At 45.5% G+C, this 27,502-nt stretch overlaps 2 protein-coding genes across 7 annotated transcripts in view; both read left to right on the top strand.

The window, feature by feature from the left end:
* The first annotated feature begins 111 nt into the window (after positions 1-111).
* Positions 112-3,166, top strand: JAGN1 (jagunal homolog 1). Its single transcript, XM_081903400.1, has 2 exons — positions 112-262; positions 1,518-3,166. Exons 1-2 carry the CDS (start codon positions 174-176, stop codon positions 1,978-1,980), a joined length of 552 nt encoding a protein of 183 aa, XP_081759526.1. The 5' UTR covers positions 112-173; the 3' UTR covers positions 1,981-3,166.
* A 5,494-nt stretch (positions 3,167-8,660) lies between these two features.
* Positions 8,661-27,502, top strand: part of IL17RE (interleukin 17 receptor E) — a 57,345-nt gene continuing 38,503 nt past the window's right edge. For 2 of the 6 annotated variants that reach the window (XR_014165848.1, XM_081901890.1), the window contains exon 1: positions 19,977-20,288. The gene's annotated coding sequence lies outside the window, so the exon portion shown is untranslated. Of the gene's footprint in view, positions 8,850-19,976; positions 20,289-25,446; positions 25,727-27,502 lie in introns of those variants that run through there. The other 4 variants (XM_081901891.1, XM_081901892.1, XM_081901894.1 and 1 more) reach the window with 4 other exon arrangements.

Here is a 27,502-nt window from a genome sequence, read left to right as displayed (position 1 = left end):
GGATTGGTCAGCGTCACACGAGAGACGGCGAGAGCTACCAATCAGAGAGGCGCGGGCGAGCAAACATCCGCCTCCCCCTCGCTTCCAACATTATAGCCACCGACGCGAAAGGAACGGGAACGGCCTTGGATTGACGCATGCGCACTTGGGTCCGCTAACCCTCCTGGTGAAAGATGGCGTCCCGCGCGGGACCTCGAGCCGCTGGAACCGACGGCAGCGACTTCCGGCACCGGGAGCGCGTGGCACAGCACTACCAAATGAGGTGCTTCGCGGGGTGGGGCCAGCAAGCCGCGCGCCCAGCGGGGGAAACCAGGCTGCTTCCCCCGCCTCCGCAGCAGTGCACGTTGCCGGAGCTTCCCGCTGTCATCCCTCCTTAGTCATTCGCCATCGTGGGGTTCCCCCCCCCCGTCCGCTTATCGGGCAGCGTCGTTGCGTTTTCGCCGCCGCCCTCTTGCTCAAAAGTGTGGGTGGGGGAAAGCTAAATGCATGTAACGTCGTTGTGCAGATCGCCCGGTAAATCACTATGCAGTAAAATGGGGGGAGACCAGGTGTTGTGGGAAGAGGTTGGCCACCTACTAATGAGGTTTGGTTTTGTTTTTCCTCTGCCTGTGTCTTTCACACAGCTGGAGATTCAGCTAGCCAGGCCTTCTCCATCACAGTATCCGCACTAGGAAAAGTTTTCCTCTACAGTACTGAATTTTGATTTCTTGTGCGGCTGCTAAAGGCGCAGGAAATTTGTTCTTTAAAAAAAAAGGTGGCAGCTGGGTTGCAGCTCCACTTCCCTTGCAGAATATTAGAATGAAATTATCAGCAGCACCCCCATAAAATATTTGATTCTTTGTTCTTTAAAATAGAATCATCCCAATCGCCACAGATCAGTACAGTCGGAATTCTTTTGCTCAGTTGGTCGAGAGCAGCCTGTGTTGGACTCCAAATCCTTTCGGCCTTTGTCATCATGGCCTGTGGTCACACATGATGGGAGTTGTAGTCCAACAGCACTTGAGGGCCCATGGTTGAGGATGTAGAGCAGCGTCCGTCAACGCTGGGTCCCTGGATGTTGCTGGATGTTATCCGCAGCCAGCTCAGCCAGCAGTCAGGGATGATGGCAGTTGCATCGCAACAATGTCTGGGAATCTGAGATGAGAATAAGTGACACAAAAATGAAACTTTGTGCTACATTGGATTGTTGTCTGTGCTAAAAAATGGGGTCAGTAAGAGAGAGTAAGCTTTGCTTAGATTAGAAGCTTATTTTGGCATTAAGTGGTACATATATTTATAAATAGCAATAGTATAATAATTCTGCAGTCTGAGATGGTAGGGGTTAACATCCAGAAAATCAACTCCCTGCTTTGGGTTTGGGTTTGTTGGGTTTTTGTAGCTTATAGCCTATGTCATTCTGCCTAGTTCTTCACCCGTTTGTCTTGGGGTTGACTATCTCACCACCATATTTGAAATTACCTTTTAGTGCTGGCTCTTGCTCACCCTTGCCGCCCCCTCCCTCCCTCTGCTTCCCACAGTGTGTCCCTCAAGTCGGAGATTAAGAAGTTGATCTACATGCAGATAGCGCTGTGGCTTCTGGTGGCAGCGCAGATGTGTGTCGCTCACTTCAAGCTGCTGCCCCACGACCAGGTGGCCATGCCTTACCAGTGGGAGTACCCATACCTGCTCAGCATCATCCCTTCGCTCTTCGGCCTCTTCTCCTTCCCACGGAACAACATCAGCTACCTGGTCATCTCCATGATCAGCACGGGCCTTTTCTCAGTGGCGCCTCTCATCTATGGCAGCATGGAGATGTTCCCGATGGCGCAGCAGCTCTACCGCCACGGCAAGGCCTACCGCTTCATCTTTGGCTTCTCCGCCGTCTCCGTCATGTACTTGCTGGTGGTGGTCGCCGTGCAGGTTCACGGCTGGCAGCTGTATTACAGCAAGAAGCTGCTGGACTCCTGGTTTACCAGCACACAGGAGAAAAAGAAGAAATGAACAGGCAGCCAGGAGTTCGCCTGCATGCAGCGATGTCTGGGGGCTGGGGGTGGGGGCTCAGGGGTGCTCTGCTCAAGCAGAGGCAGATGGCGCTCTTTGGGATTCTCTGCCCTCCCTACCATGCCAAGCTGATGGGAGATGGCAAGGGTTCCGTTTGAGCAGGGTGAAAGCCTCTGTGGGTGCCTTCCGACCCTCTGCTGGCAACCACAGGGACTAGGAGCTGCAGACTTGGGCAACCCTCCTTTTGGGAGGGATTTACGGGAGAGGCAACTGGTGCCTTTCAGAAAGACCTTTCCTAGCTTGCTCAGACTGAGAGGTGCAGGGCGGTCCTGCTGATTTGAATGAACGCTGAATCGTGACCAGGCAGACTGACTCCATCTTCTTGAGTTGGTTAGATGTGAGTTGGGTAAGAGAACTGCTCATGGTGAGACTTGGGGTCCCATCACGTTCCACCCATCTTAAGAGTTCCCAATCAAGCCCTTTTGAGAGATTATGCTATGTGTACTTACCGTATTTTTCTGTGTATAACGACCCCTATTTTTTGGGACCGCAACAAAATAATTTGGGGGGGGGATTGCTTAGAGTTCTTGCACTTTTTTGTGGGGAGATTGCCCAGAGTTGTTGAGCTTTTTTGGGGGGCACCACTGCAAAACGCTTGACAACCTACCCCACACACATCACTACAGACATCAATCGTCTACATAATACTACTACTACTAATAATAATAATTTATTATTTATACCTCGCCCTTCTGACTGAGTTTCCCCAGCCACTCTGGGGCTCCCAATCAAGTGTTAAAAACAGTACAGCGTTAAATATTAAAAACTTCCCTGAACAGGGCTGCCTTAAGATGTCTTCTGAATGTCAGGTAGTTGTTTATCTCTTTGACATCTGATGGGAGGGCGTTCCACAGGGCGGGCGCCACTACCGAGAAGGCCCTCTGTCTGGTTCCCTGTAGCCTCACTGCCCAACTGCCCAATCGACGCAACCACAGCCTGCTGTCCCTTGCTCATTTAGTCACGTAGATGGGTTTCCATCTTTGCTCATAACCCCCCTTGCCTTTTCCTATAACTGCCTGGGTGCCCCAGAGACTGCTGCCGCCACCCCATTCCCAGCTAATGAGTTTCAGCACACACACCCCACCCCCATGTACTTGGGTACCAAATAAAGAAAAATACTGCAGAACATTGCACCTGGGTTTTGTTTTTAATTAGCAGGGGGTGGGTGTGATGGTGGCAGTTGGCTCGAGCTGCTAGAGGTGAAACCACCCTCAATCATCAATTGTCCTGTCTTCAGGAGGCGCTGAGGGCCTCGTAGTGCCAGATAACAATGTGGTGTGCATGAGTGCTAAGAGTGCCCACCAGTACCTCCAGTGTCCGTGAAAGGTCTCAGTAAATATCCTCTCCAATATCCACAGTGCAAATGAGAGGATGCTTGCACCTTCTGCTCAGTTCCTGTTCACATTGGAACATGCCCCATTAAGCTTGGACACATTTCATTGGATGTTGCAGTTGGATAGCCACCTTCCTATCCATTCTGAACAGAGGAGAGACGCAAAGAGCTCTCACTGAGCAAGCGCAGCAGTGGCGTAGATGTCATTTCCCCCTACATTTTTCTGTTCTTTGAGAGGTGGCAGCCATTTTGTGTTGCTCCATTCCATACAGCAGCCATCTTGTAATGGGTGCCCTTTCTCAAGATTCCAAGGATGCCCACTGGCCTAAGGAATGCCACTGTCAATAGGAAAGAAAGTGGAGGTTTGTGGGGTGAGTAGATCTCTTGCCTACATAGAAAGCTTCCTTGAGGTAGTCACAAGTGTTGTAGACATTTGCTCCCCTGTGCAAAAAGAAGCTGAAGAACACAACAAGATTGGTTCCAAAAAAGACTCTTAATACAGATCTACACCATACATTTAAATCGGGTCCAAAGCCCATTCAAAGCACACGAGTTCCCACAAAGAATTCTGGGTACCGTAGTTTGCTAAGAGGGCTGAGGATAGTAGCTCTGTGAGGAGGAATTTGAGACAGATCTCCCCAATCTATGTCTGATACTCTAATCAAGCTTAACATGCTGATTCTCTAATAGCTACTTATAATTGCTCCCATACCACAATATTATTATTTTATTTTGATATATTTCAAGCAGTAGGAAATTGGGACAAAATACTTTGGATCTTATGCTTGTTGAATGGTGGTTCTGATTTTCTGGTTACCTTACATGTGCCCTATTGGTCAGAAAAATGTGGTGCAGCCAACTCATTCAGCTGCAGATGGTCAAGAAAGCTGGTAAATTGGAGGGGGGAGAGAGAAGTTGCGATGTCATCATTCAAGATGGCAGGTGAGCCAACTGCCACGCTCACAGTTGCATTATTTCTTTTAAAGAATTGTATAAGGTGACAAAACCGCGAAGTAAGCAGGTGGATCAGGTGGGCAACGATCCAAGAATCTTGGGGTGATATGCATCCTCAGTTAAAACCATGCACTGAGTGAGAACATTTCTGACCACTTTGAAAGGGAAGCAAGCCCTACCGCAGCACAAATAATAGCACATGTTACTGAGGGAGGACTGGGAGCCCATGAGAGCTACAACCAGGGCCATTTTTTCTGGCACCTTTCAGGCGGGTGCACTTGCCATGACGAGAGAACAAGGGAGACATTCATGATGAGTTCTGGTACCTCTTTTTCAAGAAAAACAGCACTGTCTACAACAGTTCTAAAAGGATACCTCTGAAAAGACTGCAGAGTCTACAATAGGAATAGGACTGAGGCACAACACTTCCATTGAGACCTTTACTAAAGTCACTGTGAATCTACTGCCTACAGTGGAAGAACATAAATAACACAAGTAATCTGAGACTGAGAAGCTTCCTTGAAGATATGGGGAAGGCAGGATTTAATTACCACCTCGGTGGCATGGTTTAAAGAGGTTTTCCCAGACATTTCTGATACTAGCAACATCCCAGAGGCTAATATTCTTCAGGTGTGCTCCGTAAAAAATGCAAAACGCCCAAGCAGTACCCAGCACAAAATGGGAAGGAGTGAAAGTACTAACTTTCCAGGATCTTGGTGCAGGTACATTGCAAAAAAAAAAGGGGGGGACTTTAAGAGGAAAGTTACGCTCTGCAGGGGTGAGAGATGACTGGGAATTTTCCATTCCAGCTTGATAGCATCCCATGATTCCAAGGTGCTGACAGCAACCACACAGACAGATGCAAACAGCAGCTTGGTGGCAGTTTTAGAGGATGACACAGGCAGCTCCAAGGGCAGTGAGGAGGATAGGAGGCTGGCAGCAAACAACAGAAAAATGAAAAAACCCAAGGTCCTCAGGGACAGAGACACTCGAGATAACCAATACCGTCCACCTTATAGAGCATGAAGTTCATAAAAGTTTTCTGAAGGAGGAATTTTATTAAGGAGGAGGGGATTTGAATTGGATTTGGAATATGCAAAAGGATAAGGGGAGATAGGAAATTACAGATGTCCTGAGGGTGCAAATCTGGATATCCTCTCCCTGACACATGGACTGCCAATCCAGCAGGCATAATGCTCGCATCTCTATTACTTAGGGAATTGCCCACTCACTGCAGCAAAGTAACAAACTACAGTGGTACCTTGAGTTACAAACACTTCAGGTTACAAACGCTTCAGGTTACAGACTGCTAACCCAGCAGTATTACCTCAGGTTAAGAACTTTACCTCAGGATGAGAACAGAAATTGTGCAGCTGTGGCATGGTGGCAGCAGGAGGCCCCATTAGCTAAAGTGGTACCTCAGGTTAAGAACGGTTTCAGGTTAAGAACGGACCTCCGGAACGAAATAAGTTCGTAACCAGAGGTACTACTGTACAGTGGTACCTCAAGTTACAAACACCTCAGGTTACAAATGCTTCAGGTTACAAACTCCGCTAACCTGGAAGAGTTACCTCAAGTGGAGAACTTTGCCCCAAGATGAGAACAGAAATTGTGCGCTGGCAGCGCAGCGGCAGCAAGAGGCCCCATTAGCGAAATAACGCCTCAGGTTAAGAACAGACCTCCGGAACGAATTAAGTTCGTAAGACATGAAGTGATCATTGTCACTGTGTGCAGACTGTACAACCTGGAAAATAAATGTGACAAGAGGAAGTTACTGAGGCTAGAGGTACAACTATTCACAATACAGTGGTACCTTGGGTTACAGACGCTGCAGGTTACAGACCCTGCTAACCCAGAAATAGTACCTTGGGTTAAGAACTTTGCTTCAGGATGAGAACAGAAATTGTGCTCCGGCGGCACAGCGGCAGCAGGAGGCCCCATTAGCTAAAGTGGTACCTCAGGTTAAGAACAGGTTTCAGGTTAAGAACAGACCTCCAGAACGAATTAAGTTCTTAACCCGAGGTACCACTGTATGGCTGTTTGGTGTCTCTGACCCATGTCCTGACTTCTACAGATTTGCAAGTGTTTGCGGCACAGGCTGCAACAGGGGTCTGGCGCTTGAATCTCAATTCTGATTCATTCAGTGGAATTCCACAGTAGATAAAACCAAGGAGAGGGCTTTCCCCTCCACTGAATGATTCTTTTCTTAACTTCATTTTTCAGTGACTGAAAAGACTTATATAACAAGCAATCTCCATATATCCCCCCACCTCCAATAAAAATTCCATGCATATTAAATGGTAAACAATACATTTAAATATTGAGCTGGTTTGTACAATATCTTAAGAGTTATCAGTGAAGTGTCTTCTAATCTCCGCCTTAACAGATTGTTCCATAGCGAGCTGTGGGTGGGGAAGAGATAGCGCTGTCCTTTCCAGTGTTATTCATAAACATGCACTATACTGTTCCCAAATCATTTTCAGCCTTTGTGCTTCTTAGGGCCCTAATATACTTTGTTAGTTTCTCCATAAGAGTTGTGATCTGTGGTCTGCCTTACCATACCTCTAGAGTTAAGTTTGTAGCTGTTTTCCAATATTGGTATTGGATAACAGGTATCTTGTTGCAGACATGAGAAAGATTAGTAGGTAATCAGTAAATTATTATTGGTATCTATAGACAGATTTAGTAAAGTTACAGGTAGGTAGCCGTGTTGGCCTGCCGTAGTCAAAACAAAATAAAACAAAATAAAATAATTCCTTCCAGTAGCACCTTAGAGACCAACTAAGTAATATTTAGTAAAGTTAACCTTGGATCAGCTTGTGCTATGTGTCCCCTAATAGGAAAAAAAATGTATTCAAATACCATTTCCCAAAATAATTGCAAAGGCTTGTTGCCTGTTTGTGTTATCAGTTTCACAGTGCAAATCCATTTCCCACATCGATTTTAATGAGATTGGATCCCCTCTCATCACATTGCAGATAATATTGTAGGCATCTGAGAGTAATTTTCTGATGGGTAAGTAGAATTTAAAATTGGTTCCAATATGTTTTACTTTTCTAAGCAGAAGTGGAAAAAGTTGCTTGAAAACAAGCTAAGGGGATTTTTCAATTAGTTTAACACACAGTTTTTTATAGAGTCTGGGATGAAGCCAACATCATCTAATCGACAGTTACATGCTTTGATGTTTCTTAGACCAAATTACTTTTCCCCACCCACTCTTTTTAAAAGGTAGATTTTATCGCTTTTCTCCCCACACACGTCTTTTGTTTTTCTAGTTATATCTGTTCCTTGCTGCTTTTGCTGTACTCAAATGGTAATTCTTTCTATTCCTCCTCTAGTTGCTTTTGCACTCAATTCTTTATATGCACAGAATTCTTTCTCTTTAATGTATTTTTTATGGGTTTTAATTCCCCTGCCCCCCCCCGGTTTTAAACTGCTTTTATGGGTCCTAGTTTAACCTGTCTAGCCGTTTTACTTTTTATTGTGCAAGGCAATTGATAAATGCCATTAACTGAATAAAAACAGGAATAAAAACGCTAAAGGAAACCTTCTTGCTTCGAATAGCTTTTTTGGCCCTCGTCAACCATGCTGAAATCCCCTTGGCCTAGGAGCTACCCTTTCCCGAACTGCGGTATAAATTACAGTGGTACCTTGGGTTACATACGCTTCAGGTTACACACTCTGCTAACCCAGAAATAGTGCTTCAGGTTAAGAACTTTGCTTCAGGATAAGTACAGAAATCGGGCTCTGGCAGTGCGGCAGCAGCGGGAGGCCCCATTAGCTAAAGTGGTGCTTCAGGTTAAGAACGGACCTCTGGAACGAATTATGTACTTAACCCGAGGTCCCACTGTATAGCTGAACTCCGCTTATTGTGGTTTTGAACAGCCCCCAGGCGTTCTGGAAAGATTTGAGCCTCTTCTTTGCCTTCCAACCTCCTTTTGCCAATCCCCTCGCTTCTTTCGAAGATTCCTCATTTGAAGTCAAACGCAACTGTGTTTGGTTTTCTCCATTTGCAGATCTAATATTTGCTAAATCTGATAGCGCTACAGTCACTGTTCCCAGTTGCATATATACGATTAAGTCCAGGGTTAGCAAACAAAGAAAGCGGTATGACTCATGCAAGTTGCAGAAAAATAAAGTAGTATTGCTAATGCAAATTAGAAAGTATTACTAAGGCAAGAGATTAAATCTCTGTGATAGCGTAATAACATAGAGCCAGCATGTGGCGTATTGAATCTCCAAGGACATCCTGTCACGGGAGGGATGTGTGTAAAAAAAGGCAGGTTATGAAGGCCAGAAAGAGCCTGGAGGTTTGGGTGTGTATGGAAAGGGGGTGGAAATGGGAGGAGAAATCTTGAGGAGGGCCGTGAGAAGAGTTATAAAAGGTGATGCTTGCTGTTAGATGATCGGCAAATAAAGCTCCTGTTGCCTTCATAAAACGAGTCAAGGTCCTGTCTGAGAAACAACCCCCTAATTCTGGCCTGAATCCATGGAAATGAGAGACACAACTAAACAGAACCTGGTAAAATGTTCTTTTATCTTTTCGATGTATGTTTTAAACATTGCATTATGTGTGCTTTTATGATTGCGAATCGCTTTAGGACATGTTATATGGAGTAGTGGCAATTAACAAATGCTCATAGTAATTACTAGTGCTTTTTGGGGGGACGATGCAGGGGTACGCATAGCCCTAAACATGTTGTGAATCTAAGTTTGGCCTCATTGAGGGGCAGTATTTGAATATGAGTAGGAAAATGAGAGTACCCCTAAACATTTAGAAAAAAGAGCACTGGTGATGATATCCCTATTTTAAAAGCTTTCTTTGATATACAGTGGTACCTCGGGATACATACGCTTCAGGTTACAGATTCCACTAACCCAGAAATAGTGCTTCAGGTTAAGAACTTTGCTTCAGGATGAGAACAGAAATCGTGCTCCGGCGGCACGGTGGCAGCGGGAGGCCCCATTAGCTAAAGTGGTGCTTCGGGTTAAGAACAGTTTCAGGTTAAGTATGGGCCTCCAGAACGAATTAAGTACTTAACCCGAGGTACCATTGTACGTGATAGTCCCGTGTAGGGAACCGCCAGCCAGGAGCGTTAATTTGAAATTCACCTGCCCACAGAGAATTTTAAATCAATATGCAGAGAGGCAAGGAAAGGTATGAACATCTAGTTAGGGCAATGCTTCCCAGTTCCCAGGAACTGCTTGATTATTTCACATCCGGGAGGAGACGCCTCATTAAAAAAAGGAAAGCATAAAATGGTTTGAATCTTTACGTCAGAGGGTGCGCATGGACTCTCAGTCAAATACAAGTTGAGCAACCAATATGAAACTTGCAGCCAAGATGGTTAACACGTTGGTTTTATGAATCCTCTTCCTCCTCCTCTGTCTTCTCTCTCTCTCATAGAGGCATATTTCCACATCAATTTGCATAGAAATTAAAACCAACATATATACAGTTCATCAGGTTGTACTGGAGGCGGGTGAAGCTGCCTCAAATTATTATTATTTTAAATAACTTTATTAATTAAAAAGGACATACAGTGGTACCTCTGGTTAAGTACTTAATTCATTCCCGAGGTACGTTCTTAACCTGAAACTGTTCTTAACCTGAAGCACCGCTTTAGCTAATGGGTCCTCCTGCTGCTGCTGCGCCGCCGGAGCACAATTTCTGTTCTCATCCTGAAGCAAAGTTCTTAACCTGAAGCACTATTTATGGGTTAGTGGAGTCTGTAACCTGAAGTGTATGTAACCTGAAGCGTATGTAACCTGAGGTACCACTGTACACACAATAACTCAACTTGAAACCTACCAACCAGCCAGCTTTCAAATAAATTCACACCCCTGTATTTTAGTCCAAGAAATCTTTGCACATGTTGCCATGGGATTTCGGTGGATCGCACTTAGTGTCTCATGTATTCCAGAAGCGGTTGCCATGTGTTATAAAAAAAAAGTGAGGATTTCCTTTCCCTTTGGCACGTGCCTCAAATCAGGCCCGTGCAGAGCTTGTCTGAGGCCCAAGGCATAGGTTTTGTCCGTAAGATGTGCCACGGCCGTGCCACTGCCTAATCTGATCTGACACTACACAATAGTACGTAATAATGCAGATCCAGATTTTACTATCAAAGCCATACAGTGCATACAGACAGATTGGCCGATTTGCCCAATAAGACCCTGGCTGGCTGGGAGGAATGGAGCATCCTTGGCATGGCAGCCTGGTGGAGACCCCCAGCCAACTTAGCCCTCTGAGTGACCCTCTGCCCCCTGCCCTGCATGGGCCTGTCTCGAAATATTTTTAAGTTGCGTAGTTTGCTGGGTAAAGGGACCCCTGACCATTAGGTCCAGTCGTAGCTGACTCTGGAGTTGCGGCGCTCATCTCGCTTTATTGGCCGAGGGAGCCGGTGTACAGCCGGTGTCATGTGGCCAGCATGACTAAGCCGCTTCTGGCGAACCAGAGCAGCGCACAGAAGCGCCGTTTACCTTCCCGCCAGAGTGGTACCTATTTATCTACTTGCACTTTGACGTGCTTTCGAACTGCTAGGAGGGCAGGGGCAGGGACCGAGCAACGGGAGCTCACCCTGTTGCGGGGATTTGAACCTTCTGTGGCAAGTCCTAGGCTCTGTGGTTTAACCCACAGCGCCACCCGCGTCCCTTAGTTTGCTGGGTAACCTCGGACAAAAGACTGCCTCGGTTTAGCCTTCTTCCTTGTCAGTTGCAGGAGATAAAAGCTAAGATTGTGAAGCTCTTTGAAGATGTAAAAGTGTTCTAGAAAAGGTGACATGTTGTATGCTGAATTATTTACACTGGGACGGGCGGGGGGGGGGGGGGACGACGACTGTAGATCAGCTGTAGAGCAGATGCTTTGGATGCCGAAAGTCCCAAGCTGAGATCTCAAGCTAAAAGGATCAGGGAGATCAGGAGAGCTTCTGCCAGCCAAAGCAGACAATATTGAGCAAGATGGATAAAATAGTCCAACCTGGTACAAAAGCAGTTTTCTATGTAGTACTTAAACTTTGAGCGGGGAGGGTGTTAGAATAAAAATGATGACATATATTTTCAAATATGCAAGGAGTGCCTGGAAACATTTTTGCTGGGACATTGCTGCAACTCCCAGCAAAGTGTAGAGGCTGCACTCCTTTTATGTGGCAGTTGCTACATACATTGCTATGGTGTGCACAAGAGGGAGCCCTTACCAGATTTATTTATTTACTTTTGTTTAGTCGTTTAGTCGTGTCCGACTCTTCGTGACCCCATGGACCAGAGCACGCCAGGCACTCCTGTCTTCCATTGCCTCCCGCATTTTGGTCAAAATTTATTTACTTTACAGAATTACTTTTACCTTTACCTTTAATTTGCAAAGGTAAAGGAACCCCTGACCGTTAGGTCCGGTTGCGGATAACTCTGGGGCTTATCTCGCTTTACTGGCCAAGGGAGCCAGCGTACAGCTTCTGGGTCATGTGGCCAGCATGACTAAGCTGCTACTGGTGAACCAGAGCAGCGCACGGAAACGCCGTTTACCTTCCCGCCAGAGCGGTACCAATTTATCTAATTGCACTTTGACGTGCTTTTGAACTTCTAGGCTGGCAGGAGCTGGGACCGAGCAACAGGAGCTCACCCCATTGCGGGGATTCGAACCGCCGACCTTCTGATCGGATTAGGTAGTGCTAATACAGCCACTCAACATGTAGGGATTTTTTTTTAAAGCAGGAACTCACTGGAACTCGGTTCTGGTACCTCTCAGGTGGGCACTGTTGCCATTACAGTGGAACCTCGTGTTATGTACCGTCCTCCTTCCGAACGCTGCGGGTTATGAGCTCCGCTAACCTGGAAGTAGATGCCCCTTGTTGCGACCTTTGCACCGAGATGCAAGTGGAAGTTGCGCGCTAGCAGCACGGCTGCTAGCGAGCGGTTTTGGGTTACAAACGGACCTCCGAAACGGATTAAGTTTGTAACCAGAGGTACCACTGTACAGTTATACCTTGAATCTTGAACACCTTGGAGTTTGAACGCCTTGGCTCCCAAACAAATTGGCTCTCGAACAATTGAAAGGATGTGAGTGTTCCGGTTTTTGAATGATTTTCGGAAGCTGAACGTCCGACAGGGCTTCCATGGTTTCTGACTGGTGGCAGGCAGGAGCTTCCTGCAGCCAATCAGAAGCCACACTTTGTTTTCTGAACGTTTTGGAAGTCGAACGGACTTCTGGAACAGATTCCGTTCGACTTCCAAGGTACAACTGTATAAGATAACAAGAGAGATGTTACAGATAGGTAGCCGTGTTGGTCTGCCATAGTCAAAACAAAAAAAAATCCTTCCAGTAGCACCTTAAAGACCAACTAAGTTAGTTCTTGGTATGAGCTTATACCAAGTATATACCTATACTCATACTTATACTTGGTATGAGCTCATACCAAGAACTAACTTAGTTGGTCTTTAAGGTGCTACTGGAAGGAATTTTTTTTGTTTTGTTTTAACAAGAGAGATGTTATTCCAGCAGTGGCACCTCTTTTTCTAGAAAAATAGCACTGCCAACATGTTGTACATAAATACATTATTAACCACATGGCCTATCTTCTGCTGGAACAACTGCTGAGGACTGGCTGAGTGAGAACAAGAGAGGAAGGTTGGAATGCTTAAGCCTTTCCCCACTGCAAGTTTTGGGCAGTGGCTTTTCCTTTGCTGATTTCAGTGATGTGTTTGGCACTGCAAACAAGCAATTGAAACCCTGCGGGGAAGAGAGCACATTCCCACCATCTATTTAAAAGCACATCTGAAGCACAAAGAATTCTGGGAGCTGTAGTTTGTTAAGAGTGCTGGGAATGGAAGCACTGCAGAGGGTAAAACTACAGTTCCTAGGATTCTTTGAGGGAAGGAATATGCTTAAAATGTGCTGCAGATGTATGGTGGGGATGTGGCCTTTTCAGAAGAGGATTGGGAGGAAGCAAGTTGGTGGGGAAAGGGTTAAGCACTCTGCCTCTTGTTGCTGCATTCAGAAGAGCTTTTCTAGGAGGGAAAAGGATCATCAGGCTACCATTTCAAAAATTTTAGTTGTTAAGTTGTGGGTGAACATATCAGACGACACAGCGATTCTTCAAACAGCTCTTGTTTATTCACAGGCCAGAACAGAACTGAACTGAAGGGTTCAGCCAGCCTGCTTATACAGAGCTGCACTAGAACGCAACAGTAACCACCTTCTGTAACTATCCAATCACTGAACGTACCTTTCAATCCCTTATATGCATATGTGGCCCTGAGTGAAAACTATCTACAGTATCCCCCTGCTGGCCCAGGGTGAGAACTTCAGTACATAACACCAGTGGCCAACAGAAGCTGAACTATTTCGAACCAAGAAATTAATGGTTCAGATATGCCTTTGCCACCAACGGTGCGGTACTCAAGGGTACGCAATAATGGCACCACATGTCTGAAATAGTACAGGAGAACAATCCTGAAGCCATTTTGACTCTTCCAGCCACCTCAAAAATTCTCTGCAGTGAGGAAGGAAATGGGAAAACCTCACCATTGCCTCTTTGCTCACAAATCCTATCTTAAGGGCGTATTGTGTATGAACAGGGTGAGCCTTTGACCTGGATTCCGGAACTAAGTATTTAGTGTCTCAGAAGGAATGGCCAGGCTGCCTAGGTAAAGCAATCAAGTGACCATTATCAGTATCCTGCCAGACAGGATTTTTGCTGTAGCCCGCCCCCTTCTGTGATGTATGTACAGTATGATGTTTTGGGGGGGTGGTCTTTGGCTACAGGGTGGGCAGCTTCAAAAGCCTATATAAGGGCTTGCGCACCATTGTTCTGGGTCCCTCCTGCCTGCGTGTAGTTGTGAGCACCCTGTTGCAACAGTTAATAAAGATCAGGCTTACTAGCTGCCTTGCTTCTCAATATTCTCTGGTTGGCCTCTGTTATTTTCTCCTACCAATAGAGAACCTACTTAAGGACTCTATATGGGCTCTTAGATCCCCCATAAGGGAAAGGGAGCAGTATTTTTATTATAACATGGCACGTCTATTTGTTGTTAAAAAGTGGCACTTATCATAACAACTTCATGATGAGTTCTGGAACCTATTTTTCTAGAAGAAAGCATGGGCCACCATCCTTTAATTAACCCCTATTATGGGGTTAACAGCAACAATATTAGTAGTATAGTACATGTAATACTTAAGGTACGCGGGTGGCGCTGTGGGTTAAACCACAGAGCCTAGGGCTTGCTGATCAGAAGGTCAGCAGTTCGAATCCCTGCGACAGGGTGAGCTCACATTCCTCGGTCCCAGCTCCTGCCAACCTAGCAGTTTGAAAGCATGTCAAAGTACAAGTAGATAAATAGGTACCGCTCTGGCGGGAAGGTAAACGGCGTTTCCGTGCACTGCTCTGGTTCGCCAGAAGCGGCTTAGTCATGCTGGGAGCTGTACGCCGGCTCCCTCGGCCAATAAAGCGAGATGAGCGCGCAACCCCAGAGTCGGTCACGACTGGACCTAATGGTCAGGGGTCCCTTTACCTTTACCTTACTTGTAATACTATTACTACTACTACTACTACTGGTTTTGGTAAATATGATTAAGATAATCCATGCGAAGCACTTTGAACATGCCAAAGTGTTATATGATGCATTTAATCAGTAGAAAAGTAATAATTGGTTGCATGCATGAATCCAAGCAAGGTAGGAATACATAGTTTATTGATTTCCGTGTTGAAATCATCATGCAGCCACATAGATTCTGTTCTTCTGTAGACTTCTAGAGGTTTTCAGGATCACTGGGGAAACTCAAGAGCTTTAATTCAGGCATCACACAATTAAATTCCTATTAGTCGGCCTATTATATTTCAGTTTGTTTTTCTCTGCTTAATTTCCATTACTCCCCTTCACTCCTCTTTAATTATCTCTGTGTTTGTTTTTTTAATGATAAATAAGAAAGTGAAGCTTTAATTGGTTTGACCATGTTTGTCCTTTTTTGTCAATAATTAACCTCCTCTACAGAAAGGCCTCTTTGACTGCAAATGCGCTAGTATATTTAAAGCAGACACGTATTCCTAAATCTTGGGAAACTGTAGTTTGTCAAGGGTGCTGAGAACTGTAGCTCTGCCAGGATTAAACTACAGTTCTAATGTTTCTTTAGAGGGAGTGTAGCACCCTGCTTGTGGTTAACGCTTAGCTGGAATGAAATATTCAACGCAGCAATAGAGAAATTAAAATAATAATTTATTTGTCAGACAAATAAATGAGAGGCACAGTGGTATACGGTTACCAAGCTCTGGCCTGGCCTCCTGCCATTATGGCCAGCACTTATATTCCCTCAGCCCAGCCTCCTTGCTCCTCCTTTGGCTGCCTCTGTCCAATCAGCCTGGTTGAAATTCCTATTGGCTGTTTGCTAGAACCAATCACAAAAGATACACCCATTTCCTTTTGCCTTTTTTGGGAGACAAAAAGCTATATATTCTTCTATCTATAAATGACAAATAAGTAGTCATATATCTTACATTTGTCTCAACAAGGAACCTTAATTACCAGCTCACCTCTTGCCCTCCTTGCCCTATTGCCCTCCAAAACAGATGGTTAATAGTTTTAAATTTTTATCTTAAACAGATGTCAGAGATCTTGAGTTTATCATTGAAAGATCTTCTTTTGGAGGTCTTTAAACAAAGGCCTGACAACCATATATCAGGAGTGCTCGATGGCGTCTCCTGTCTGGCAGGGGGCTGGGCTCATTTGCCCCTCTGGTCTCCAGTGTGGTGTAGTGGTTAAGAGCGGTGGACTCGTTATCTGGGGAACCGGGTTCGCGTCTCCACTCCTCCACCTGCAGCTGCTGGTTGACCTTGGGCCAGTCACACTTCTGTGAAGTCTCTCAGCCCCACTCACCTCACAGAGTGTTTGTTGTGGGGGAGGAAGGGAAAGGAGAATGTTAGCCGCTTTGAGACTCCTGAAGGGGAGTGAAAGGCGGGATATCAAATCCAAACTCTTCTTCTTCTTCTACAGCAATATGACTCTATGAAATAAGAATTTAACATTTCTTTCTTTCTAGATCCTTTGCATAATTACATTTAAGCCAATATATTTAATACATTATCATAGGTAGCCTTTTAGAAGAATAAACCTTCTCAAAGTATAAAGGAACAGTTTACAGCCTCAAAATAAAATAGGAAGAAACCTCCTCTTCTGTTTACACCCCATTCTCCAGCCAAGCCAGCTGCTTTTCCATTTGCTCTTGGCCTTTTAACCTTAGGAAGATATGGCTCATTTTACTATTTACCAACTCTTAATTTGTAGGGTCAGTGTAACCTTGCTCTCAGCCTGTAATTCCCTTTTTACGACTTTGAGAATTGTTTTCTGCTATAAATCAGGGGGCCCCCTTGTCCAGGATAATACACATATTGCCAAAGTACTTAGGCAGCTGGTCTTCTGCCTGGCATAAAACATTTGAAAATTTTTAAGCTCATTTTAAAATACAGATCCTGATCAAAATATAAGCCTTGATAAAAATGCAGGCTATGATTAGATGCCTCAGGAGTATTGTGCTTTAAATGTATGGTGTGTATGCATAGTCTGTTTGTTTTGCTGTGGTCAAATGCTGCAATCTTTTTACTACAGAGTAAACCACTGAACAAAAAACTTTCAGATGGAAATGATCTTTCTTTCTTTCTTTCTTTCTTTCTTTCTTTCTTTCTTTCTTTCTTTCTTTCTTTCCAACCTGTGCTTCACCGCTAGGTCCCTGGGCTGGTTACAGCAATTTAAAAATACAATTTTAAAATGAGTTTAAAACAAATTAGCGGGGGTGGGTTCCTAAAATATAAATATTCTGTTTTCATATCCTCAGTTTCTCACGCAAGTGACCAACAATTCTGGTCAGGCCAACTCAAATTCTGCTTAAATTCTGGGAACACAGACAAGTTCTCAAGGTGGGCTTATTAGTAAGTACAGTCTGATTGTTTTATATACATCTGACTATAGGCTAAGATGGCCGTAAGTAAAGGCAGGTACAGAGCAATAATAGTACATGCCTACATCATGGTTTCATCATGGCTTCCTGACCCATGTCTAGGCAGGCCTGAACCCAGGACGTTTTCATTTTAGAAACGAAGCGCTGCCCAGGTTAATAGGGGAAAGATACTCTCCAGAAGAACACATGATTATACTTAATTACATACTGACTACAATCACCATGGAGATTCAGGAGCTGCTCCTTAGTGTGATGCTTTTTAAGCTTCCTTTCATTATGAAACTTGAACATTATTATATAAATGGCTGTTATCTGCCCCGATAAGACCTGGCAGGTTCTCACTATTACTGTGCTTAATATAATTGTGGCTCCACGTGTTCCTGGACTGCAAATCAACCCTTCTCCTTATTCCGATAACTTTAATGGCAGCTCCCCACTCATTGTAAATAATATGGACTTAAGGAGGGGAAATGTTTATCAGGATAATGACAAGGGGTTTGAAGGGTTAAAAAAAACTCCGTCCTATACTGTGATCTTCATCCTGATTGCCCCACTGGCAGCAGCTGCTATTTAAAGTTTTAAAAAGAATCATGCAGACCAAACCGTGTGAAATGTGTGCCTATATCTTTATCAGTCAATGTATCTTGCCATAAAGTTAGACTGCAGTCCTATGCATACTTATCTGAAAGTGTGCCCCACTGGAAACAGTGGCCCTTACTTCTGAGTAAGCGTACACAGGACCAGGTTTTGCAAACGCGTATGGACTTAAGGAGGGACTCGGGTGGCGCTGTGGTCTAAACCACTGAGCCTCTTGGGCTTGCCGATCAGAAGTTTGGAGGTTCGAATCCCCGCAACAGGGTGAGCTCCTGTTGCTCGGTCCCTGCTCCTGCCAACTTAGCAGCTTGAAAGCATGCAAAAAAATGCAAGTAGATAAATAGGTACTGCTCTCACGGGAAGGTAAACGGATTTTTCGTGCGCTGCTCTGGTTTCGCCAGAAGTGGCTTCGTCATGCTGGCCACATGACCCGGAAGCTGTACGCCAGCTCCCTTGGCCAATAAAGTGAGATGAGCGCCGCAACCCCAGAGTCGTCCACGACTGGACCTAATGGTCAGGGATCCCTTTACCTTTACCTTTATGGACTTAAGGAGGGACTCAGGTGACGCTGTGGTCTAAACCACTGAGCCTCTTGGGCTTGCCGATCAGAAGTTCAGTGGTTCGAATCCCCGCGACGGGGTGAGCTCCTGTTGCTCGGTCCCAGCTCCTCCCAACCTAGCAGTTTGAAAGCACGTCAAAGTGCAAGTAGATAAATAGGTACCGCTCCACCGGGAAGGTAAATGGCGTTTCTGTGCGCTAGTCTGGTTTCGCCAGAAGTGGCTTCGTCATGCTGGCCGCATGACCAGGAAAAACTGTCTGCAGACAAACACCGGCTCCCTCGGCCTGTACAGCGAGATGAGCGCCACAACCCCAGAGTCGTCTGCGATTGGACTTAACAGTCAGGGGTCCTTTACCTTTACGGACTTAAGGGCAGGGCTTTTTTTTTCCAGCTGGAACTTGCAGAAACTTAGTTCTGGCACATCTCAGGTGGTCACCTTTGCCATTCTAAGAGAACAAAGGAGGCGTTCATGGTGAGTTCCGGCACCTCCTTTTCTGGAAAAACAGCACTGCTTCTGGGTATTGAAACAATGAATTCATTTATAATTACACTAATGAGATCAGGGGCGAAGGTGTCTGTGACATGAGAAAATGGCTCCTGGAACAGAGACCAAGGGTTCAAACCACAACATGAAGAGTTGGTTCTATATTATCAGAGGCGTACTTGGGGTCCCTTGCGCCCTTGGCAAGGAGCTGCAGTAGTTCCCCTCCCCAGCTCCAAAAAGAGAGGGAAAATGTCTCTGTGCTGTGGTGCAAGAAGGACAGTTTGACCAACCATTCCATTCCATCAACAAACAGCTTTCCCCTCCTTATCTTCACCCCTTTAAACAGGGCAAGGAGACAAGGACAACAAGCAGCAGTTTTGGAGAGGCAAAAAAGGCCACAGACATTAAAGTAATGAGCATTTATCCCGCAACCCTCCCGGTATCATGTGAGGTGTTTGCACATCTTCCCTAGGGTTTCCATATTTCAAAAAGTAGAATTCCTGAAACCTGCAAAGTTGTTGAGTTTCCTAAAAAAAAGTCAACAACACATCAGTGCAGGTAAGATTTTTTTTAAAATTTTAATAATCTATAATATTGTTTTATTTTTTTATAGTATAGTACATTGATTATTGCTTTCATTTTATGGATCAGTGGTCTTGTTAGATAGTAAAATTCATGTTAAATTGCTGATTTAGGGGTTGTTTTGAAAAGTCTGGAACGGATTAATCCGTTTTGCATTACTTTCTATGGGAAAGCACGACTTGGTTTACGAACACTTTGGTTTAAGAACAGACTCCGGAACGGATTAAGTTCATAAACCAGAGTACCACTGTATTAAAGAATTAGGTCTCTTTGCCGATCAGTCTTGTCGCAGCAGCCTGAACCACATTGATGGAAAACGCCCCCCATCATACAGCGAGAAGAGAAAAAAATGTTGATTTGATACCAACCTAGAAAGTGAATCCAAGGGTATCTGTTTCGACAGGAGTGTTGGCTAGCTCCAAGCTACCTGGCTTGTAGCATGAAGGATGTTTTCGCATGATTCATAGGTGGGCGGTGGTGAAAGGTCCTGGCTGTATATAGTAAATATGAGTCGTATTGGCACCACAGAATGAGATGCACAGAAATAGCTGCAATGTTATCTTTTCTGAAGGGACAAACAACTGACAGACTGCCTCCTTCCCCCCAGACCCCTCAGGTGTGAAGATTGGCAGAGGCCATTCTCTGTGGCAGCCCCTAAATTGTGGAACTCCCTCCCCACAGAGGTGTGTCTTGGCATTTTTGTTATATCCAGCTTTCAGCAAATGCTGAAGACGCCCCTCTTTACCCTGGCTTTTGGCACCCGAGTTGTACATCTTTAGCACCTGCCTTATCTCTTGTGATGGTAAGTTGTTTTGAAATGTTTTTAACACTGTGTTTTAATTGTTGCAACCGCCTCGGGACCTTAGGGTGAAGGGTGGGCCGTTCATAACAGAGATATCAAGAATAAGAATAACAACTGAAATGCTAAGACTGCTATGAGTTTTCATTCCTCAAAAGGGAGGGGCTCCTTTTTTGGGCACTGGTATTTGGAGCAAAAGCGAAATCAAGCTAGATGTAGTAACAACCGCCACCCAAGAAGTCTTCTTCCACCATTTTCTTTTTAATTGCACGTTTTAGTTGCACGTTTTTTCATGGACACGAGCCCTCTGCAAGGTATCGTGTTGGTTTTGCTGCAGCTGACTGAAGATTAAGTCAGTCCTTGAACATTTCGAGGGCTGCAGTATGCACACTAACTTAAAATCATAGAATTGTAGAGTTGGAAGGGACCCTGAGAATACAGTGGTACCTCAGATTAAGAACTTAATTCATTCCAGAGGTCCGTACTTAACCTGAAACTGTTCTTAACCTGAAGCACCACTTTAGCTAATGGGGCCTCCTGCTGCTGCCGCGCCGCTGGAACACAATTTCTGTTCTCATCCTGAAGCAAAGTTCTTAACCCGAGGTACTACAGTGGTACCTCGGGTTACATACCCTTCAGGTTACAGACGCTTCAGGTTACAGACTCCGCTAACCCAGAAATAGTACCTCACGTTAAGAATTTTACCTCAGGATGAGAACAGAAATCACATGGCGTCAGTGTGGCAGCAGCGGGAGGCCCCATTAGCTAAAGTGGTACCTCAGGTTAGGAACAGTTTCAGGTTAAGAACGGACCTCCAGAACGAATTAAGTTCTTAACCCGAGGTACCACTCTATCAGCATTATTCTCTAACCAACTGAGCTATCATCTGTGTTTAACTTGGAAATAAGTGCTGTGGAACTCAGTGGTGCAGTTAGATAATTTTAGATTCTGTACTTGATGGTGTTAACCAGGGTGGTGAGGGGATTATTCTTTTAGACGGCAGTGTGTATCACTTCACATTTCGAAATATGGCAAGACAGCCTTCCTGCATTTGGGGGGGCTGCGTCTTAAGCCGAGTGGGACCCTGGACTTCAAAGTCTTGCCCAGTGGCCACTCCTGGTGGAATTTGCTTCACTGGGGATCCTGGTTGCCAACTTCTTTACTTGCTCCTGAACCTTATGCTTATCCCCAGGTTGCAAAAGGTCTCCTATCCTGATTTCTGCTATTAAAGGCACAGAGCAGAAGACTAAGGCAGGTTTTCCACCCCTGGCCAGCTGGGCATCCGATTTGAAATATACTGTTCTGCCATCTGAACAGGAATGTCACAGCAGGATGTAAAAAGGAAAGTTAGGAACCAGTGGAGTCCAGTGGCCCAGTTGCAGAGCCGCAGATCTGGAATTCATGCTTTGAATCTTGCGCCTGCCATGAATCCACCTAGATCCTTAGACAAGCTGCTGTCTCTCAAGCTCAGTCTCTCCCATCTGCAGTATGGGAATAATCATACTGAACTCCTTACAATATTGCCGCAAGATAATATATGTGAAGCACTCTGAATGCTGTCAAGCATTATGTAAGCAATGTTATTAACTTACACAACTATTACCCAAGGCGAGGAAAGCTGAGAAATACGAATTTAGGACGCCACCTTAATATTGGTCCATCTAATCTTGTCAGCCCTGACTGCCAGCAGGTCTTTTAAGGATTTAGACAGAGATCTTTCCCATCACATGTACCCCACGCAAACCATGTATGGCCTTTCCTTTTGGAAATATGCATGTCAATCAGTTTTTGAAAGGGCGACCCTCCAATCCCCAGGTAATACATTGAAGCTGTAGTAGTAGTAGTAGTAGTATACCCTGCCCATTTGGCTGGGTCTCCCCAGCCACTCTGGGTGGCACCCAACATATGGTTACCAGACGTCCCCGTTTCCCAGGGACAGTCCCCGTTTACAAATCTGTCCCCGGAATGTCCTCGGATTTCATTTAATGTCCCTGGATTTATATTTTCAGGGTTGTAGATTAATTAGTAGGGAATGAATGTTGCGTGATTAGTTCAACGGCACAAGACACATCATACGGGGACTTCCGGTGATGCAAAATGTTGGGCGCCATGGCAGTGAGCAGGTCCTGAAGCCAGCCATAGCCAACTGCGCTACCAGGCTGGCTCCGGGCTGCTGAGACTGCCACCGCCACTGCCAAGGGGGAACTGGGGACGCCCGGCGCATCAACTGGGGTAACTGCTGACCCCCCCCACCGCGACCCAAATCGAGCCGGGAGCCAGGAGAGCAGGCTGGGGCCCAGAGGAAGACCGTGTGACAGAGGAAACCACAGAAGAGAAGATATTATTTCTTATTTTTTTAAAAAAATAAGTTTTTAAAATAACTTTGTTTTTTGTCTTTTCAAAAAAAAAAAGTGTCCCTGGATTCTTTGAAAAAAATCTGGTGACCTTATCCCAACAGAATATTAAAAATACAATAAAACATCAAATATTAAAACTTCCCTAAACAGGGCTGCCTTCAGATGTCTTCTAAACGTCAGATAGTTGTTTATTTCCTCGACATCTGGTGGGAGGGCGTTCCTTAGGGCGGGCACCACTACTGAGAAGGCCCTCTGCCTTCGAAACTGTAATTGACAACTTTTGGGTCATAAACTGAGCCCAGGTTTACCTTATCCCATTCCAGTTTGCAAGAGCCATGTAATCTGATATAATCCCCTACCGTGCCTCCTTTGAACCAGGGTAGGTGAGCCTTCATTTAAATAAAGCGTTCTGTGCAAGTATTCACGGTGATGACAACTTGCTTAGCAGGGTCATATAAGAAACAAATGGGTTAGTGGCGCTTTAAAGTCTAGCCAACATAGTATGGCATAGGATCTTGCTGATCTGGATCAGATGAACAAATCTGCCGTTTTAAGATCATGCGTCTGATATAGTTGACTTTGATCCATGAAATCTTGTGCCGTAATAAATTGGCTAGCCTTTAAGGTGCTGCTAGCTTGGGACGGTGGAGAAATCTTACTCACTTCATATTTAAAGGTGTATCTGCCGGACTTGTGCTTTCTTAAACAATATGCAAACTGAAACAAAGCCGTCCTTTGAAATTCACACTTCTCTGAATTTTGCAATGAATTTCTCAACCACTGTTTACAAAAATTCATATATATTATAAGGGTGAAATGCAATTCTTCTTCTAAGCTACTAGTGTGCAATGTATGACTTGCTATAAAAACACATTGTACAGTCATACTTCAGGTTGAATGTGCTTCAGGTTGAGCGCTTTCGGGTTGTGCTCTGTGGCAACCTGAAAGTAACGGAGCGCGTTACTTCTGGGTTTCGCCGCTTGCGCATGCGCAGACGCTCAAAATGACGTCACGCTCATGCGCGGAAGTGGCAAAACACGACCCGCACATGCGCAGACATGCCGTTGCATCTTACGTTCCGTTCAGGATGCAAACGGGGCTCCGGAACGGATCCTGTTCGCATCCAGAGGTACCACTGTATTTGGGGAAATTGCTTTGCAGAAAAGTGTACGTTATTCAAAACTGCATACAAAAATGTGTTTATTAGGAGAAATATTTGCCAAGATGCTGATGAACGTTCCTGAGGATTACAAAAGAACCCACAAATTGCCGTGGAAATGTGAAGAAGTGAATTTAAGTTTGGGAAAATAAGAAACTGCGAGAATTGTAATTGACAGATCCCTCCATCCCTTACCGCTAGCCCGTTTGTCATTTTGGCCAGAGCAGGCTGACATGGGGGGCCCCCCACTGGAAATGGTCATATAAGTATCATTTCAACCAGTTTTGTTATTTTACCCCAAACACCCTTTCATGAAGTAACCACCTTGCTGGAGCAAAGCAGGTCTGGGTGGGAAACTTCCTGGGAACCTCCTGTAAGCCTAGACAGCTCAGTTGGTGAGAGCGTGGTGCTGATAATACCAAGGTTTCCAGTTCCAAGGAGCCAGTGTGGTGTAGTGGTTAAGAGCGGTAGTCTCGTGATCTGGTGAACCGGGTTCGCTTCCCCGCTCCTCCACATGCAGCTGCTGGTACCTTGGGCCAGTCACACTTCTCTGAAGTCTCTCAGCCCCACTCACCTCACAGAGTGTTTGTTGTCGGGGAGGAAGGGAAAGGAGAATGTTAGCCGCTTTGAGACTTCTTAAAGGGAGTGAAAGACCAGGATATCAAATCCAAACTCTTCTTCTTCTTCAATCCCCGTCTGGGACAGCTGCATCTTCCTGCATCGCAGTGGGTTGGGTCTACAATTCTATGATCTCTAAGCCGCCCTGAGTTCCATCATGGAAAGGTAAAAGTAAAGGTACCCCTGCCCGTACGGGCCAGTCGTGTCCGACTCTGGGGTTGCGTGCTCATCTCGCTCTATAGGCCGTGACCAGGTCACGTGGCCAGCATGTCGAAGCTGCAGCTGGCGAGCAAGCACCAGCACAGCACACGGAAATGCCATTTACCTTCCCGCTAGAAAGTGGTACCTATTTATCTACTTGCACTTAAGAGAGCTTTCGAACTGCTAGGTGGGCAGGAGCTGGGACCGAGCAATGGGAGCTCACCCCGGTGCGGGGATTCGAACCGCTGACCATACGATCAGCAAGTCCTAGGTACTGAGGTTTTACCCACAGCGCCATCCGCGTTCCCCCATCATGGAAAAGAGGCAGGTTATTAATGCAACACCTATAAATAATGCTGCCCTACCTCCCAGGTTTGCTGTGAATCTCTTGAGATCATTGTAGGCATTTTGAATACTATGCATGCAAAGTGTTATCATGTGGGACAGACAGGCATCCGAGGTAATGGAGAAAGGACATAACTTCCAGGCTGTTCTGAACTCTCTTGTTTCTGAAATGTAAACACTAGTGTTTTGGGCTGATGGGACCTTGCCCAAGCTAGGTGAAAAAAACCAGGTTTCCTGGCCTGATCTACGTAACCTACAGGGCTTCCTGCTGCTCATTCTAATCAATGTGTATTTGTGCCCTTGGGAGGCAGCCAAGATCCACATGTGGATGTTTGATGAGAGCATCACGGGTGTGGCATTGCCAGGCCAGAATGGCTGGCTGCTTGACATGCCCTCGATGGAAGAAGCTCCCTCTCCTCTTTCTCTCTCTCTCTGCCTCTCCCCACCCTCTCTCTCACCCAGTGTTGTTTCTGCTCGTGCTTCCTTTCACCACATCGGCTGATGAGTTGCTGTTGAGCGTCCTCATTACCTGTACAGTCAGCCCAACAGGAAACCTCAGCTAAACCAGGTCACCCTGTAGCATGTCCCCATTTCCCAACTTCAGTTCTTCATTTAGAATTTTTTTTAAAACCCCACACACAAAATAAAAAACCTGTAGGTGGGGACGGGGCAGAGAAGCAAGGAAGGGATGACTGTGCAGTAGCTGTCTGAAAGAGATGCGAGAAGGGGAATTCGCTCTGGTGGGGAGTCGGCCGAGGTAGGTAAGTTCAAGCGGCTTTGGTGGTGGTGGGGACATTGTATGTTCTAAGGTGGCTAGGACTAAGCAGAAAGGCCTTCAAACTTGCTCCCCTAAAAAGCTCTCCCTTTCGTTTGAGCTTACTTCCACCTGTTGGAAGACTGCCACCCTTCTCCCCCACGAAGATGCAACTCTGTGACATCCTAAAATCCTGGATGCAGTCAGATGCCTTTACTCTCTTTGCAGCGTTGCACTTGTGGTAGTCGGCGTGGAAACCTGCAGATGCTGTGGGTTCCCGGCTCCCATCAGTCCCAGCCAGCATGGCCAGTGGTCAATAATATTCGGGGTTGAGTGGTCAATAATATTGGGGGTTGTAGTTGGAGGTCACCCCATGGAGCTCTCCTTTGTATACAGTGGTACCTCGGGTTACAGACACTTCAGATTACAGATGCTTCAGGTTACAGAATTCGCAAACCCAGAAATAGTTCCTCAGGTTAAGAGCTTTGCTTCAGGATGAGAACAGAAATCACACGGCGGCGGTGGCGGCAGGAGGCCCCATTAGCTAAAGTGGTACCTCATGTTAAGAACAGTTTCAGGTTAAGAACGGACCTCCAGAATGAATTAAGTTCGTAACCAGAAGTACCACTGTGTGGTGCTGGCCAGGCTTGTGGTGCTGCTGTGGGAGAGCAGTATTCCACACATGTGCCTGTGCACATTGACACAGGCAGGGCCGGATTTAGGTTTGATGAGGCCCTAAGCTACTGAAGGTAATGGGGCCCTCCAACTGTCCTTTGTCAACAACAAATTCTCGCTGTTTTTTTATGTTGAATATATGCTATATGTGAATTTATGGACCTAATAGGTATCTAAAGCCATTTGCACATGTTGCCCTGCCACCAGTCCATGCAGAATGTAGGCACCCTATATATAGAAATGAGCAAACCAGTGATATTTTAGGGAGCAGGCCCATTACTTACATCCTAGGAGCCTACACGTTGTTGCTGTATGTAGGTTTTATTTTATTTGTTTTTTATCTTATATATTTTGGAAATGTACATCCAGTTTTCCTTTCCTTTTAATTTTTGGGGGGGGGCCTCAAGAGAGTGGGGCCCTAAGCTATAGCTTGTTTAGCTACACGTAAATCTGGCACTGGACACAGGAATCAATTTTTTGGAAACTCTGCTCTGTTTCGCTTCTGGGCGAAACTCAACATCGAATGTTAGTTGAATACATTGATGGTTCAGCCTGTGGCAGGAATCCACCCGTGGGAAAATGTGCTGTGACCTTAGAGTAATCCAGTGACACTTTATTGCAGAGTGTGACAAAAGTCTGTCATTTAATCGGGGCGGGTTATTTGTTGCTTACTGTCGTAACAATTGCTTTCTCAATCTGTATCTTCCGTACCGTGAAAATTAAATGAAAGCATTATTTAAAGAGAGAGAGAGAGAGAGAGAGAGAGAGAGAGAGAGAGAGAGAGAAAGGGAGCAGTGTTGACCTTGAAGCCTTAAAAAAGGATCTCTGGTGACTAGGGAGCTATGCCTTGATAGGTTTGCAACCAGGAAAGGATAAACTCTGCAACACCACCCACACCATACATATAAAGTTCAGAGCTTTCCTCCAAGAATCCCGGGAACTGTAGCTTGTAATGGGCGCTGGGAATTTTAGCTCTGTGAGGGTTAAACCACGTTCCCCCCCCCGGAATTTTTGTGGGGGGTATAATGTGCTTTGAATGTACGGTTTGGATGTGACAGGAGTCTCTCTGGCAGGAAAGCTCAACAAACGAGGTGTGTGAATTGCAAAG

This window comes from Podarcis melisellensis, assembly GCF_964234715.1.
Source record: "Podarcis melisellensis genome assembly, chromosome: 2".
In the NCBI taxonomy this organism is placed as follows: Eukaryota; Metazoa; Chordata; class Lepidosauria; order Squamata; family Lacertidae; genus Podarcis; species Podarcis melisellensis.
Note: the sequence above shows the minus strand (reverse complement) of the source record. Positions and strands in the feature narration are given on the sequence as shown.